The 16765-nt window shown below is 42.9% G+C and overlaps 1 protein-coding gene across 6 annotated transcripts in view; it reads right to left on the minus strand.

The window, feature by feature from the left end:
- Positions 1 to 433: 433 nt before the first annotated feature.
- The window catches only part of BLVRA (biliverdin reductase A), a 54211-nt gene continuing 37879 nt past the window's right edge, over positions 434 to 16765 (minus strand). For 2 of the 6 annotated variants that reach the window (XM_030479851.1, XM_030479842.1), the window contains 6 exons: positions 14673 to 14800; positions 12835 to 12954; positions 12105 to 12202; positions 10603 to 10710; positions 9700 to 9871; positions 1210 to 4228 (listed from right to left, as the gene is read on the minus strand). In XM_030479851.1, coding sequence (XP_030335711.1) covers positions 3955 to 4228; positions 9700 to 9871; positions 10603 to 10710; positions 12105 to 12202; positions 12835 to 12954; positions 14673 to 14800 — 900 coding nt within the window. In that variant the 3' untranslated portion in view covers positions 1210 to 3954. Of the gene's footprint in view, positions 4229 to 9699; positions 9872 to 10602; positions 10711 to 12104; positions 12203 to 12834; positions 12955 to 14672; positions 14801 to 14913; positions 15083 to 16765 lie in introns of all 6 variants that reach the window. The other 4 variants (XM_030479858.1, XM_030479873.1, XM_030479834.1 and 1 more) reach the window with 4 other exon arrangements.

The following is a 16765-nucleotide window of genomic DNA, read 5'->3' on the forward strand; positions in this document are numbered from 1 at the left end:
CCATTCCCAGCCCCCACAGAACATGCTTTCAGGTAAATCACATCCACCTCCTTCCCTCTCAGCTAGAGCTTCCCACACAGCTTTGCAAGTCCTCATGCCAACAGCTAGTTTCTTTGCTCCTTGGAAATGTTCCATTCCCCTGATTTCTAGCCCCCTCAAAAGGCCTTTGGACCAAACCACCTCTTCCAGGTTTCGGCTAGCACGTTGCAGTTAGTGACTCAATGCCTGTCATCTGCCAATCTTCAGCAAACCGAGCATCCCTTCTTCACGCAGGAGCATTTTGCATTACAGCACTTTCTGTAACAACTCTGTAGCATCAGGCAGAGTTGATCGAGTGTACTGCAATGGACTTCCTACAGCATCCCACAGGAGTAGGGTGATTTCCAGCAGAAAAGCAGCTATCTCCAAAGAATATGATATACTAACCTGCCCATGTCACACCTTATACTTACCTTTCATTCCTCTGCATCTCTAAAACTGGCTGGGTTCAGGCCATCCCAAATACTATCTGAAAAATGCTTCTGATAGTATTTGTTCTATGATAAAGCAGTTTATTAAAACCACAAGAAAACCCATTTCAATACCTGTTTCAGATTCTACTTGGCAGGTTCAAAAAGGTTGCTCAAATACACCAGCTGGGAAACTGGAAGCATACAGCCGAGATTTAGACTTGCCGGTACTCCTGGGAAGGAGTCAGACCAGACCGGAAGGGCAGGAATTTTGTGGGAGGGCTCACGAGTTGAGATAAGGTCACAAATGCCACCACACTTGTATTCAAAACTTTGAAACAGGAGAGGGAGACAGCTGAGGGCTCTAGGACAGGATCACAGCCTGTAGTTGCTGGCAGGATTTCACAGGGCTTGAGGAGTGAAAAAGGCAGGGGGGGAAAAACAGTTGGGACAGAACCACTTTCAGCACAGGCAATAGGAACTGCTAACGAAAGACAATGGGAACTAAAAGGAATGATTAAGAGCTCCAATATTTTATTGGCGAGTTCAACATCTGGTTAAACAATATGTACATTTGAAGCTTGACGTCCAGTAGCTCTTGTATGCAAACCACGACAGCACCTCAGCAAACTCAAAGGCCTGAAGGAAAAGCCATTTGAATGCTGCAGGCTCCCAGGAGCAGGGCAGAGAGCAGTATGCAAGCAGGTTAGCTGGGAGGAAGGGGAGGGGGGTGGAGGAGAGCGGGGGCTATACAGCTCTAGACATCTGCCTTCCCTAGCTCAAATTAACCAGCTAATTTCCCCAGGCACTCTCTATAGAAACAAGCTTCTCCAGAGAGTGATTCACTGCACAGTGTTATATTGCTGCTCTACAGAGCTCCCGTGAATTTATTCTTCATTCCTTAGAGGAATACTGCTCTTGCCACCAATGCAGACTGCACCCAGGGAAACATCGTGGCTAATTTTGATGCCTATAGACAGGGAGTGTAAGTCTCTTCCTTTTGCCCTCCCTCCCTAGCTACCTGTTGTGAATTAGTGCATAAACAAGTGGTATTCACCCCATATTCACAGCTGAAGAGTTTATCAAGAAACTGGTCTCCTTGTGCTGTCATACATAGCAGATAAATACACACAGCAGATAACTAATTTCATTTCAATCCCAGACAGTCCATTTGCATTTTACCAAAAACCCACTTTTTTTCCCCTTCATACAGCATCAGATCTACCCAGGCAATGTCCATCATATTGGTGAAGAAGTCCCTGTGAATGCTTGGTAAGGTGGGCAAGTGCATGATCTGCCTGCACAGATCTGCTGCCAAACCATATATTTCAATCCATTGAAGTCAGCAGGAGGGTTTTCACTGATTTTAACAAAGGAGTAGCTTTAAACAAATTTCACATGCTGAATCCATTCACATACCAAGTTCCAATTGCTCCTAAATCTGACTGATTGGGGAAAAAAATACAGAGCCTTTCCTTCCCTGTTTCCAAGTAACTGAACTGTGCCCAACTTCCGAATGAACACGATTTACCCAAAGGAAAACTTTTTTCCCATCAATATTGACTGGCTGTAATTCTGTAGACATTCACAACATTTATGTGCCCTAATTTAAAAATTGCCCAAGTGATCACATGAAAGAGAAATGGTGGTTCTGTGCTTGAAAGAACAACTACACAGGCTGAAGTATGCTGCTATATTAATATAGCACCAACAGATGTTGTAATTAGAAAGTAAAAGGCAAACAAAGGAACTGTTAATAGTTTTGTGCACTGTTTAGGCTTCTCCTAAAACTAAAATGCCTCTTTAGGGAAGTGATAATGTCTTCATATGTGACCTTGGGACTACTTTAAAATGTTCCACAGGTGTCATACACCATAACCTGTCCTGGGTTTGACTGAGGTAATTTTCTTCCTAGTAGCTGGTACGGAACTGTGTTTTGGATTTGTGCTGGAAACAGTGCTGATAACCCAAGGATGTTTTTGTTATTGCTGAGCAGCACTTACACACAGCCGAGGCCTTTTCTGCTTCTCACGCACCCCACCAGTGAGTGAGCTGGGGTACACAAGGAGTTGGGAGGGCACACAGCCAGGAGAGCTGATCCCAACTGACCCAAGGGATGTCCCAGACCATAAGATGTCACGCTCAGCAATAAAAGGTGGGGGAAGAAGAAGAAAGAGGTGGACGTCTGGAGTGATGGCGTTTTATCTTCCTGAGCAAATGTTACGCATGACGAAGCCCTGCTCTCCTGGAGATGGCTGAGCACCTGCCTGACCATGGGAAGGGGTGAATCAATCCCTTGTTTTGCTTTGCTGGCATGCACAGCTTTTGCTTTGCTTATTAAACTGTCTTCATGTAAACCCACAAGTTTTCTCACTTTTACCCTTCTGATTCTCTCCTCCCTCCTACCAGGGGAGAGTGCAAATGGCTGTGTGGGGCTTAGTTGCCAGCTGGGGTTAAAGCACAACATAACTGCATGGCTATATTTGCAAATCACTCCATTTTCTATGGTTTTAGTCTCATTTTATCACTATTTCTAATGAATTTCACTGTTTCCAGGAGCGCACTAGTTATTTTTTTCTTAAAAGTTGGATGTATATTATTTTTTGCAGTCATCCGTTTACATGCTGAATTGGATACAGAACACAAATGAAGGACAATAATATGCTGTTTCCAGAAAAGTATTTAAATTCAGTAGAAAGCAGCCATGTGATGCATTAGTTTAATGTACTGTTCTCATTTCTGCACTGTTCTAATTTCTGCTGGGAAAAGATTTCTATGTTGGCACAGGGCACCACGGAAACTGAGTGAACTCAACATGGCATCTATCAAGAGACAAGATATTTCTTCTATTCTGGTTTGATTCTATTTGAAGGTAGATGATTTCCAATGTGAAAGAAAACCAAAACAAAACCAAACAACAAAAACACCAACAAAAACCCCTGAACAGGCACAACAACTAACTAGAGCAAACACACAGAATAATTCGGGGTATCTGGAAGAAAAGGTCAGGATTGTGGTGGCCCAAATTCTGCAGATCAGGTAAAGAGGTGGAAAACTCACCTAAAACATCATTCTAGCTAATATTTCTTTCTAGGTAATACTACACAAATACTACTAAATGAGACATACCTCATTTTAAGACATATGGAGCAGGGGGGGAAGGAGGAGAACCTAGGAGGGAAAATCATACCTAGTGTTTGCAGTCCTCCAGTATCTGCTCTCAGGGACATTTCCAGCTGAGTCACAGGAAAGCTTGTTGCTGCTAAGTTCCTACCTGCCTGGAAGGACGGCAATGCACTGGAGCAAGGTAATGTCGCTTCGTGTTGGTGCAAACCAGAAGGCACAGGGTATAGCCCAGACTCTCCAGCCCACCAAGAGAGCCCAGGAATCACAGCTAGGCAAAAAGAAGGTAATGAAACAGAAATAGCAACTGCTTGATGGCAACAGTGAGCTCTAGCCCTACAGCTTTCCCATCTGCCATGTTCCTCCTTCCCTAAGAGCAGCCTCAAGAACATATTTTCTCTGGCTGTTCACAGTGCTGTTGGATCTCCTCGGCAAGGTCAAGGCACCGCAAAATTCGCCATTTCTCAGCAGCCAGCTCTTCCTTGGATACCTGGCCCAGCAGTTTTTTGGCAAAAAGGTTCTGATCCTGCATGAAAAGGCCCACAGCAGACCTCGGGGCTTGAGGGAAGTTCTCCAGGCAACCACTTGTGAAACAGAAGTTGATTTTCTTTTCACGTCTCATCCCTGGTCCCCTTTCTTCAATCCAAGTCAGAGGTCTAGTGTGGAGGAGCAAAGAAAAAGGAAGAGTATTTACGAAGAAGTGGAAATCAACGGTTCTAGTTGATGCTTTTTTGTCAGCATTTGCAGAAAATGCCCTAATAAATGCACCATTTCAATCACTGCATATTCAAGGTAACATTTTTTGACCAACGTGCCTAGTCACTGCAGAGTTGAATACCAGGTAATAGTCTTAACTATGCCACTGCTTCATGCCATGACTTTCAGCACACTGTCTGAGCTCCCTCCAGCTTTGATGTCTCTTTGCACAAAGTGAAGCCAGCGATGTCTAGCCATCTCACAGGGATGAGCGAAATTTAATCTCTTTGTTTGTGGACTTGGATGAAAAGTGCAGCTAAACATCCAAATATTTTGTGTGCGATTCAATCACAGCTAAATTCACAAGGCCCTCAGTCTCTAGATATTCCTCCAGCAAGAACAAAACCAGGTGAACCAGGCGCTTCCGTGCAAGCTGAATACCACCCCTTTACAATGAGCTGAACAGATGGCAAGTTCACCCATGCAGACACCAGCGTCCATACTCTCCAAGCTTTTCAAATACATTTCTTTCTCTTCACTGGGAGCACCAAGTTGATACTAGAGATTATGCCACAAGACGTCAATTTTGCCTGTTTCAGCTACACTGTCTCTCAACTAGGTCTTAATTAAAGTCCTGTCTTAAGCCAACGTGAGAGACACAATCTCCAGGCCTAGCATTGGTGGTGTTGGCTATTGACTGGCATAGCTCACAGGTCCTAGCACTTTCCTCCCCAACTTCCCAGTTTGGCTGTGGAGAGAGGAGCCATGGGACATGCTGCATCATTTCAGGGGTCTTAAACTGCAAATGCTTACAGAGGCTTTGAGGAATGGTCCTCAACACAAGCCACAGCCACGATCCTCCCTTCCTGCTCTTTTGTCAACTGCCTAAAACACACCATTACCCTTCTGCGACTCATTCATCAGCACTCACTACTGCCTGTGTTTAGAGGCTGCACATTATTTTTCTTATTTGATTATTGATGGCCCTTCCACAGTCCTTTACGGCCCATTTTAGTTCTGCCACTCACAAATTATGAGGGCATCAATAGCATAGAAGAATAAACTCTGTCTTCAAGTACTGCCCATTAAATCTTCAATATCATTAGATCTAAAAAGAAAGTCCTTGTCAATCTACCCTGAATACATTTTGCAGAGCACTCAGCTTAATGATTCTGCACCTCATTTTTTATGCTTTAGGACCCAGTTTTTACATTCACATCCTTGTGTCAATTATTCTTCACAAATTAAGCATGGCCAGATGAACCTGACTGAATAGAATAAAACCACTGGAGAAAAAGAAGAAGAGACCAAATCACAGCCTGCAAAGCGCACAGGGGAAAATCCTCAGAGGATAATAAATGCAAAGACACCTTGTATTTCAGGAAGTCCCAAGGCTATGTGTCACTGCAGGCCAGAAGGGTGCTTGAGGCCCACATCACTTGGTGTTTTCTGTGTCCTCATCCTCCTTCCCTGAGGTGCTGGATGTTGACCTCGGTCAGAGGCAGGCTGTTGAGCAAGCTGGGGTTTGCTCCAACTCAACAGAGCTGGTTCTATGCTTATGATAGCAAACACCTACAGAGGGTTCAGACCACTGTTATTCAAAGCTGCTTTATCTCAGGTAGATGGGTATGAAGAAACCACTGGGCAGCCATAGACAAAGATCTCCACCATGCAATAGTGAAGAGACCATGATATGATCCAAACCAGGCAGTGTCAATGCAGGGTCACCTCCCTGGGGTGATCTAGTGCACACGCACACAGATGATCAGGCTCAAGCAGGTGCTTCCTTCTGCTCTAGCTTGGAGAAGCCACTGAACCAGAAGCACAATCATGCAGAGAGGGCAGAATTTAATCAAAGTGATTAAAATGACTGATTTAGATCACTGAGCAGGAAAATGCTGGGTTTAGTAATAGATTTATCTTCTTCTGCAATTGGATTTTTGGTTATTTTCCCAAAGAGAGGTGGATTTTACTTGATTGGTAACCAAAACTTATTAATTTATAATTAACAACAACTTCTACACTAAAATTAATCCCTCTTTTGCTATAAAAATATGCATGCTGCAAGTCTGCACATTATTTAAGCAATTTTGTAGCTTAAGAAACAGGTTTGTATTTTATGTCAGAAAACAGTGAAGGACTGCTGCTTTTTCAAAAATAATTTACCCATTTTCATTACAGATTTGTACAAAGTATTATGGATGTAGTTAGTTATTTAGAAATGTTATGTAGAAGCAACAAATCCAGCATTTTTGGTAGCTGAATAAAGCCACATAAAATATGTTCGACAGTTAAAGACAGCAAAGTTTAACCAAACAGTACCAAACCACTTTTATAGTAACTTCGTAAAAGCAAGCACTATCTGCAGTGAAGAAACCATCCTGATTTTCTGTGGTTATTCTATCTTTCCAGATTTCTGACTGGTAGGGCTCTCCTAGCTATATTTTACTCAGAGATTGGAAGAGGCTTTCTGCTTTTCTGATTCTCTTGTTTCCTCAAATAATGAGTGGCTCGAGTTGGAATGTGCTAGCTCAATAAGCCAAAAGGAGGCAAACAATCTTTGTACCTGCAGAAGAATTAAGCTGGTTTCATGCTTGAAAGAATTCTGGGTCCGCTCAGCTTAATATTTTATGCAGCAACTTCTGCAGAAAACAGTTATTACATGCTTTTTTATGGATGTTCAATTTGAAGCTATTTTATTAGACTTTGTAAGCTTAGATCTCAATAAAAACATAATTTCAAATGCTTATTGTCAGATTATGTGTTCAGAAAATGTTTAAAAGAAATTAAGACATTTTCCTTTTCATGCTTTGAGAATGCCAATAATTTTTATTTACCATGCAATCAAAAAGGAGCTACCTTACCTTGAGTGGGAATTAGACAATTAGACCCTACCCCTAGTTAACAGCAAAAGAGACATTGCTCAAAGCATTCTGTCTCCAGCTCACACTAAAAATTCATTTCTGACATTTACTGAATCCAAGCTCCATAATCCTGGGACAGCAACTGCAGTCCCAAACCAGCCGTGCTGCCAGTGGAGGTTTGGCTTTTCCTGGATTGCTCAATGTTTTATCACAGAGAGGCTGTCAGCTCAACTCTCTTGGAAACAGAACAGAGGCAGAGGTCATCTCTCAGATAGCTGGGTGTCAGGCATTAACACGCACCTCCAAAATCCACCCGGAGACAGATGAGCAGCCAGTGCAGGCTGTGCAGCAGAAGCAGACTATAGCCTTTGCACAAATCCCTGCTTTAACAAGCAGAACACAGGCTCTTGCATTCTGCACCTGCTGTATTTTCCAAGGTAGAAAATAGGCTGAATTAACCTGATTTCTCAAGGTTAGTGCATTTGTGTCTTTCAAAAAAGGATGAGAGAGCTCTGAGGGAAGGTGCAGACCTGTCCCATCCTTCTGCAAAATAAAGGTTGGGCAAATTAGAGCTGTAACGCCGCCACCATTACTGCTGGGCCATAACTTCATTTGATGGAGAGTGGGCCAAATTCTCTACTGCTGTAACTCCATTGACGTCAATGGGGGAAGGTCAGCAGGAAATATGGCCCCGCCACCGAACAGAATACAGGAACGCTATGTAACTTTCCAGCCAGCGTAAATTATCCCACGGGCATAAAGCTGACTGCCCCCGGGGTCATTAAAATGCTCATGGTGACAAAACACACACTGACCCATACCAACAGTAGTGGGTATCAGTGTAGAGTGGTGTAGAGCAGGAAAAGAAACAGTAATCTAGAAATGGTTTTGTATCTCGCAAATATTTATGTCAGCTAAGGACTACTAGGAGACAGGACAGCCAGGGAAATATTTAAACCACCCGCTAGTTCCACCTGCTGGAATTAGTTCAAAATCTCACTCTATAGATCTTTACAGCTACTTTAATTACTGGCAAATTGCTAAGAGGGTAAACAGAGTTTGTATACGACGTTCTGTCCTCTCAGAACTGCATTTTAAAAGGAATTGGAAATGATGTTTTCTTTAAAGAGAGAGGCAGATTGCTAAAACAAGATGCTAATCCCACAATAAACTGCAGTGGGCTTTGTAGGACTGGCTGATAAAATGCTTAACTAGACCCACGGTGAAACTAACAGTTCAAATGAGCCCTGATTGTTCACTCCCCAAACAGCTGGTCCCTCAGGTTATTAATTTTTAACTAAAAACTTACATAAAATTCTTAAAGAAGCAAGCATTTAGTTTGGTTGGTTTTCTTTTTTGTTGTTTTGGTTGCTTCTTTTTTGGATTGTTTTGTTTTGTTGCTTTGGGGGTTTTTGTTTTGGGTTTTTTGTTGTTTTAAGTGTTCTAGCAGTATATGTGCAATAAAAAGGGTAATTTATTACACAGACAGGCCAGAATATTTTCCCATACGGCCTTATTTTTCCTTGCTCTCCCTAGTCTTCTCATATGCCTTTTGTCATATGTCTATGAAGAGGTCATCTGTCTCAAAGGCACAGCATGCTATATGGAAAAACAGGAAAACAGAAGGGAAGGGAAAGGAACAAACTGTTCCATCACTATTCCTACCTCCGAGGAAATGTATAGACCTTGGGGAACTTCTCTATACCTTTTAATGTCAGTTATCAAGTTGCATCTATAGCATGCAGTAAACTGTCATCATAAGTAACTTCAACCTATCTGAAGAATATGACTTTCGTACAGATGGCCCAGAATGACCAAACCTGAGAGTTTCCAGCAAAATACTACACCACCAAACTTTGAGTTTGTGGATTGAGTACTCAATACGCAGTATAAAACATTGGTGACTCACTTCATGGTCACATAGTATTTAAAAATACACTATTTTATAGCATTAAAAACATACTATTTGATAGCAAGGCTATTGTTATCATACAAAAGGGATGTCAAACATTATTATAGGATGCATCATCAAAAGAGTTTTCTGCAAGAAAGTCATAGCACAATGACTGGAAAAAGTGACAAGTAATCCTGGCTGCTGGATTCTCACTCATGCCAACAAAAGCAAAAAGACAAGAAATGGGAAATAGATTGTTGTCCTACTCAGGAAAAATCAAGGAAACTTCAGGACTGCAGATTAGGCATTAGTCAAGAGCGAACTTGGCATGTTGGCATTTCAGTAGTTTATCATACCTCTGCTCAAAATGTATAATTTTTCTCTTAACTTCCAACTAGCACTACCCACTAGCACAGGCATTATAGTGCTATAAGCTAAGTATTATAACCAGAACACCACCTTTTCAAACAGTCAGATTTCTTCAACATTGAAAGAAAGGTTAGCTTTACAGCTAGAATGTCTGATGCCTAACTTTCAGGCACTTTCAGGTCTGTTTCTCTTGTATACTTTCATGGCAGCACCCAGCCAATCTGTTTCCACAAGAGGATGCAGATCTCCTGCAGATGATACCTGCAGGAGCCCGGCTCACCTGCTGCCATGCCCATTTACTTACTTCTTGTTTGCAGTCTGAAAGTGAACAGTCATTCTGGAATAATTCTTATCCTTCTGCTTTTCTCTGGTGGCAGAGGTAACAGTGAGGTCTCCAAAGAGGTCAATCAGCCAAGTCAGTCGAGCAATTCCACTGAAAGCTGGGAATCCTGTTTTGTTTTCATCGAGCACGCTACCTGGCAACACAGCAACAGAAAGCCTGAGAAACGGGAAAGAGAATAATGCCCTTTTCACAGGAAAGGATGAAGAAATTGCAGCATTGCAGGCTTAGAGACCAGCGTGTAGAAAGGCCATGAGTGGATGGACTGAGCAGGAAAGTCAACAAACACGGTCAACCTTGAAATCAGTTCGTAAGCTATGAGACAAGGCTACACAAAGTGCATATACAACAAACCTTTCAGGATATGTTGAAAACAGGACGTTGTATTCAACTGTTAGATTTAACAAGGGCATAAAGTAGGGAGAAAACAATACCTTGAAAGCCTCTCCCAGCTTTCCCAGGGCCAAACACAGTAGTGAAAACGAAGTCCCCACTAGAAATTGGGACACTTCCTCATTCTCTTGTCTGAGACCAACATGAATGAGAAATGGTCGACACTACCACCAAAGCACAGAAGGGATGAAGAAGTGCTCTCTCCTCCATACAACAAGGCATGGGCTTGCCTTATTCACCAAAAAGCAAAAAGATTAGAAAAGCAACAGTCCATAGAAGACAACTGTTAAGGCAAAGGCGCTTTCCAGACAGTTCTGCAATTTCATGGAAATATCCAGAACTGATACCTGTGTCTCTAGTCAGTCATAGGCAGACTCTCATTTAAAAGGACTGAAAAAAGCCTAGAAGGACTGGCGACCCTGTGGAGCAGTAAGACAAATCCAGCTGGACTTCAATTCCCTCACAGGTACTGACCTGTGAAATGCAATGTTCCCTTCACCAGGTCTTTCCCAGCCACCTCTTTTTTCAGCTGCTTGTACTCTTCAGTCAGAAGTTCAATGTGCTCCACATGGAGTACTTTATCTGCCATTAAGAACAAAACAAACAAACAAACAAAAAAACCCACCAAAAATCAGGACAGACTAAATAAAAGCTTTCTGAGTGAATCAAAGGCACGTCTAAGCAATAAAGGCTTCACCAGCCACCCGTGGGAACTCACTTATAAATGTTCTTGTCCGTGGCTGGCAAAATGATGTCAGAAAGAAAATCAAACACGGGCCCTGCTCTGAGACATCAATCTAGATTAAGGATTTTTCAGGAGACAACAAATACAGAGACTACAGGAACAGTAGACACTATGTTTAACAGAAACTCTGTAATGAAACCCAATACCCAACTAAAGCTGAAACATGAGTCTTCAAAGTAGAAGACAGATTAATTCTTGGCCTCTTTCCCCTCACATTTCCTTGTTCTGCATTTCTTTCCTACTAACCTGCGAGGAAAAAAAAGGAGGGAGTAATAAAACAATAATACTCAGATCCAGATCGTAACAATATGTTAAAGATAACCTCCCTCCACTGCAATTAATCTGACTACTTTGCAATAGAGGCTATCTGACACACACTGAATGTGGCCCTCATTCAGTATGTGTGTTTCTGGAAGGTTTCCAAGCGAGTCAATTTAGGCTGCTGACAGTAACTGCTGCTGCTTCAAGAGAAAAGGCATAAATTCTGCTCAATGGGAAGCTATTTGGCGAGCAAGAAGGCACTTAAGTGGTGACGGCACATGGAAACAGCAAAGCAGAAATCCTGTACCTCCGGTGTTTTAGGACAAATGTCACAAAGGAAATTTTTAAGAAGTAGTGGTGTAAATAGTGCAGCTTGTCCAAAGGGTTTGCACTGTGCTCCTGCCCAGCACTGTTCTTTTCCATGCAGCCCCATACATGCCCACTGGTCTCAGCTGAACTGCCAGCTCCTGACCCTTGGCACCACAGGAATGCGACCACACACTTTCCACAAATAAAGAGATTTTGTCTTTCAGACAGGGATGTCTTGCTGGCTTACTATAGCATGAGCAGCTGTGTGTGACCAGCACATTACAAATACTAGAAGCTAGGGGAGCTATTTCCAGTTTATTTTCAGGGAGAGAGGACAGCAAAGGGCACAAGTCCAATGGCTACACTAATTAAGTGCTTTACTACCAGTGTGACAGAAGTTTCCTTCTCTAACTGCATTCTTACTGTCACAAGCAGAGACTAGTGCTTTTGTGAGGGCAAACGTACCTTACTCTTTGCAATGACATCTGTGTGTTTATCTTTCCATTGACACATGACTTAAATCCTAGATTGACACATTTATGAGACAGGCATACTCCCTTCTATGCCATGACTACAAGCAGGCTGGAACCCTGTGAGTTTGATGGCTTTGGTGCTACCCAACAGGTAATTCTGTTTACACCCTTGAGAACAAATGCATTACCTTTCTGCTCAGCCATCTCACAGAGCTCATGGGCCGCCTTAGCAGACAAAGCCATGGGATACTCGACGAGGACATGTTTCCCAGCTTCTAGAAACATTCTGAAAGGCATACAAGATCAGTCTTTAAAAATAATACCATCATAATCATCTCTCCGCACTGTGCAAGCTGCTTCTCATTCCCATGGCCAGCCCCCTGTGGAGAAATGCACAATGCAGAGTAACAGAAACCAACTGCAAGTTTCCTAGCAAGGATGGTGTGGTGGCTACATCACACATTTAAATACAGTGAGAGCTGGGTTTTAGTTCTTTTTCCACAGAATCCCCTCAGCAACCTACAGCAAGTGACTAAAATGCCGCAGCATTAACCACTGCAATTTGTATCTTCCAGACACTTGAGTGGCTGGAATGGGGCACTAGAGTGCCCTTTGTCTATATAATCTGTGAGGAAAGGCTTTGAATCCTGGTTTTAGCTGCCTGTCCACCAAACACAGGCCTAGAGGTATGCAATTTGAATTACCTGGGAAATGAGTGCATCTTAAATCATATTCCCTTCCAGGGCTTATTGGGTGCCCCGGGGAACTCACTATCTGTCGCTTCAGACTTCTAGCCTGGTGGTCTCTTCTCTAGTGTTCACATCCTCTCCTGCAGCAGCTTTACACAGCTCCTCTATGCTTCTAAATTACAGGGGAAAGGGTAGGAAAGAGGGGAAAAATAAACCCACTTCAAAATACCTGATGGTTTCTTCATGGCTTTTATTCTCTGTGCTGACGAAAGCTGCATGGATCTCTTTGCTTCTTAGAGCATCTTCCAGGCTAATCTGCTTGACCTCATTAATATTGCCAAAGCTTCTCCTGTGTATTTAGCATAAATACAACCAGAGCATAACTGTCACAGTCCATTCTCCCCAACTGCATGTAGTGCAACAGCACGTAGAAATTGTTCCCATGGATGGCTGTCTCACTGAGCTCAACCAGGGTAAAACAAAGGCAGCTTGTTATCCCAGAAGATCATGAGCACTTACAGACAGAAGTGGAACACACAAAAGAACAAAACAGATGGGCCAGTGTGTAGGTGGTGGTATCAGTACACAAACTGTCCTGCTATTGAAGTGTAAAGTCCTTTCCGATTATTTTTGTTGTTCTGTTTTTTAATAAGCATCATTACAAAAGAACCATTATAAAAGAGTGACTTGAAGGAGGACATTGCTCCAATGGGAGAGCTTCTCCCTACCATGCTGGACAACATGGGCCAAAGCACTTGAGTTGACAGGGCCACATGCAACTACAACAAGTACGGACAAGCAGGAGAGGGACAAAGCAGATGTTTGGCTATGATGGCACACACCCCATGTCAGAGCTAAGGGAAAGGCTCTCTTGGCCACCACCCTGAGCAATCTCCACCTGAAAATGAAACACACACAATCGTCCCAAAATCCTTTTACATCAGTAAAGACTGGAGCAGACACCTTGGCAGTTTTAGGATAGGTGACAGAGGGCATGAGGGTAGGCCACAAGCAGGACTTGAAAGCAAAGAGAGGTAATGTTTGTACGTGATTGGAATGCAAAGAGCAAGACAACATATCCAAGCAAGCTGTCTGTGAACTGTGCATTTTGACAGCACTGTTTCTCAACAGAAGTAGTGAAAACCCTATGTTCAGTGTTATTTGAGGCTAGCTGTAGCACTAGCAAAGGCATCAGGGAACCAAGAGTGTATTTGGCAGGGAAATAAACTGGATGACCTAATGGGTCCTCTCAGTCTCAAACAACCCTGACTGCATGATTTAAATATAGCTGGAAAAATACATTCGCAGACTGAGATCCATATATGTACTGCTTAACTATTTAAAACCTTGATATTATGGGGCAGACAGTCTAGCAGGAATGCTCAGAGGGAGGTATATGCTAAATTTCCATGTCTCTGAGCTAGTGAGAAAAACTCTGGCTCTCTAAGAAGCAACCTTACCGTATGTAATAAATTATGGGATTTTCTTTAAAGACATTATAGGTTCAGTACCTGGTTAAAAAGAAAATAATTAGAATTTTATGATGAAGTTCCATTATTAGGAACGTTACAAACTCATGTTTTTGTAAAAAACACCTTTTTTAAAACTCTGTAAAACTTCTTATGTTTGTTAAACACTTTTACAAACGTCATGCAAACATTAGTTCATTAGTGTAACTATTGTCTGTACCACCCTAAACCTACAGGAAATTTCAGTCAGACAGAATTGCATTTCTTTTCACCACACAGATCCTACAGCGAGAACATCTCTCAGCTTTTGCTTTAGTAATTTCTGCAAGGTATCTCACTAAGGTAACCTATTAGTTCCCTCTTGCAAAGCTTTCTGTGCTCATTTCCTAGATGCCACTCAGAATGACAGGCATATTTGCATACACTTTCCCTTTTCAGACAGCCTTAATTATAAGAGAAATACATCTGAAGTCTTACAGACTTCGGATATTCATCCCCTGCCCCCTCAAATAATAGTCCTCCTCATGGAAAGGCACGTGCACCAGAAAAAGAAGCATTACAGTACACATATTAGACACGCTAAGATCACATTTCTAACCTGGATACAAATCCAAAGAGTTTCAGGTGCTCAGAAGGGCTGGAAGGCATCGGATTCATCAAGTCCCGGATTCGTGCTAAGCCAGCAATTCCAACTCCAACCACCACTGTCCCAAACATTTTGTTAATCTGGCCAAAGGAAAAAAAAGCAACGTTTATTGTCTTTCAGTGGGGAGACAAGCATCTGGGAAGAGAGGAGGGAGGATGGATTACTCTTGAACCCTGCTTTCATACAGCCAGACCTTTTTCAGATGTCAGCAACCAGCTAACAGAGATGTGATGCTACAGGCTACTGAGCTCACTCGCATCTCATTGAGATGTGCTCAAGCGGTTCAGCCTGTCCTAGGGCTGGTCTTGAGACTTGTATTTAACAGCTATGATATCACAGCTCCAGCACAAAGTTCTTCCTTTCTGTGAATAGAAGGCAGACTTCAAAAGTGAGACATTCTTCTATTTATATCACCATTTCCATGCTGGAAAGGAGCCAAAAGGTTCTACAAACCCAGCAGAGCTTTATATAAACCCTGCTGACTTCCTGAGCATCTGCACCACAGCCTGCCCTGGGCTGCCACACGGACATTCATAGTGCACGGCAGCATAGCTGGAATACTTTGGGACAGGAAGCAAAGAGCATCTTTTCTTCCCCTGTCTAACCACTGGCATGTCCTACAATGTCAAGATGCAACCAAACATCTGATAACTTGGTCAAGATGTTGTCTTGACATTTCCATGCATGAAGAAAGCTCTGCCATCTCTTTAATGACAAGCAGGCATGTCTTCAAGATTTACATCTCCCAAAAGTGCATTCCTGCCACAGTTGCATCATAGGGAGGACGAGCCAGGAATTGCACTTGCCGGGCCACTGGTAATAAATTCTCCTGTTGGTTTCATATTTGCCATTGATCTGCAGAAGCACTAGGCAATTGCTGTAACCTTTCAAACCTCCACTGTTCCACCACCCTGAGGACTAGCAACACTTTGTACGGTAATTTTAAGATTTACAGGAAAACCATCCTAAAACCAAGCCAAGTCAGCCCCACTGCATTTTTTGTTCCTTCCATCCTACTACAGCAACCCTTCAAACTCTGTTTCTTCTGCTTCAGCGTTCTCCTTCCTGCCACTGCCAATTCCTTCACCCGAGTGAACTCTTTCAATCACTTTCACTACCTGGCTGCAGCCCTTCAAATCCTCCCAAGACTTAAATGGATAAAAGAACAACCCCACTTCACTCCTCCTTGTGCCTCTTGTCTGACGAGATCACACTGCAGCAGCACAGCTGTAAGAGACTGTTCTGGCAGTGTTAGAGGTTGACAGCTGCTAAGAAATTACATCAACTGACATCAAGAAAAAAATGCATCAAAGAAATCACATGTCATTTGGATTTCGTTTTTCCTATAAGCTCCTGCCTATGTAGATATCCCTGTCAACGTTGAACTCTGCTTACTTATACATACCAAAAGGGTACCAGGGTAAAACACACAGCAGCGTGTTTAATATAAGTGAGTGATATTGGAAGAGTTTTCTAGGGGAATTACAGTGACATGTCATTACCAAATATTTGAGGTACAACATGATGGCACTGCTCACCAGGAAAGAGAGCTGTATAAGGCTGAGAGAGAGCAAGGGGAAAGGAGAGTAACATAAGCACACAACCCATTTTCACTTCCATCCACAGGCAGAGCCCTGGTCTGGGCTCTCAGTTACATTCACTTTCTCTATGGCCAAAGAGAAGAGACTTGAGTGTTGGAGAATGATCTCAGCTGGAAGGAGACCCTTGAGGTCACCCAATCCAAACCCCACTCAGTCACATCAGAGTCACACCAAGTTCTGACTGTCCCCACAGATGTGAATCTGGCAACCTCCCAGGGCCCCTGATGCAGCCTTTGACCACCTTCACAGCAAGAACTACTTCTTAGAATCTACTCAGAATTCCTTTGTTGCTTTTTGCCATTTCAATGCAACAAGCTACACTCCTGTTAATGTAGTCAAGGACATGGTTAGCCTCTTCTTTGCCCAGAAGAGAATGCTGTGGACTGAGGTTCAACTTGTCCACCAGCTTCCGGAAGGCATTGTCTGACTTTCCAGCCAGGCAGT

The sequence above is a fragment of the Strigops habroptila genome, chromosome 1, assembly GCF_004027225.2.
Source record: "Strigops habroptila isolate Jane chromosome 1, bStrHab1.2.pri, whole genome shotgun sequence".
Taxonomy (NCBI): Eukaryota; Metazoa; Chordata; class Aves; order Psittaciformes; family Psittacidae; genus Strigops; species Strigops habroptila.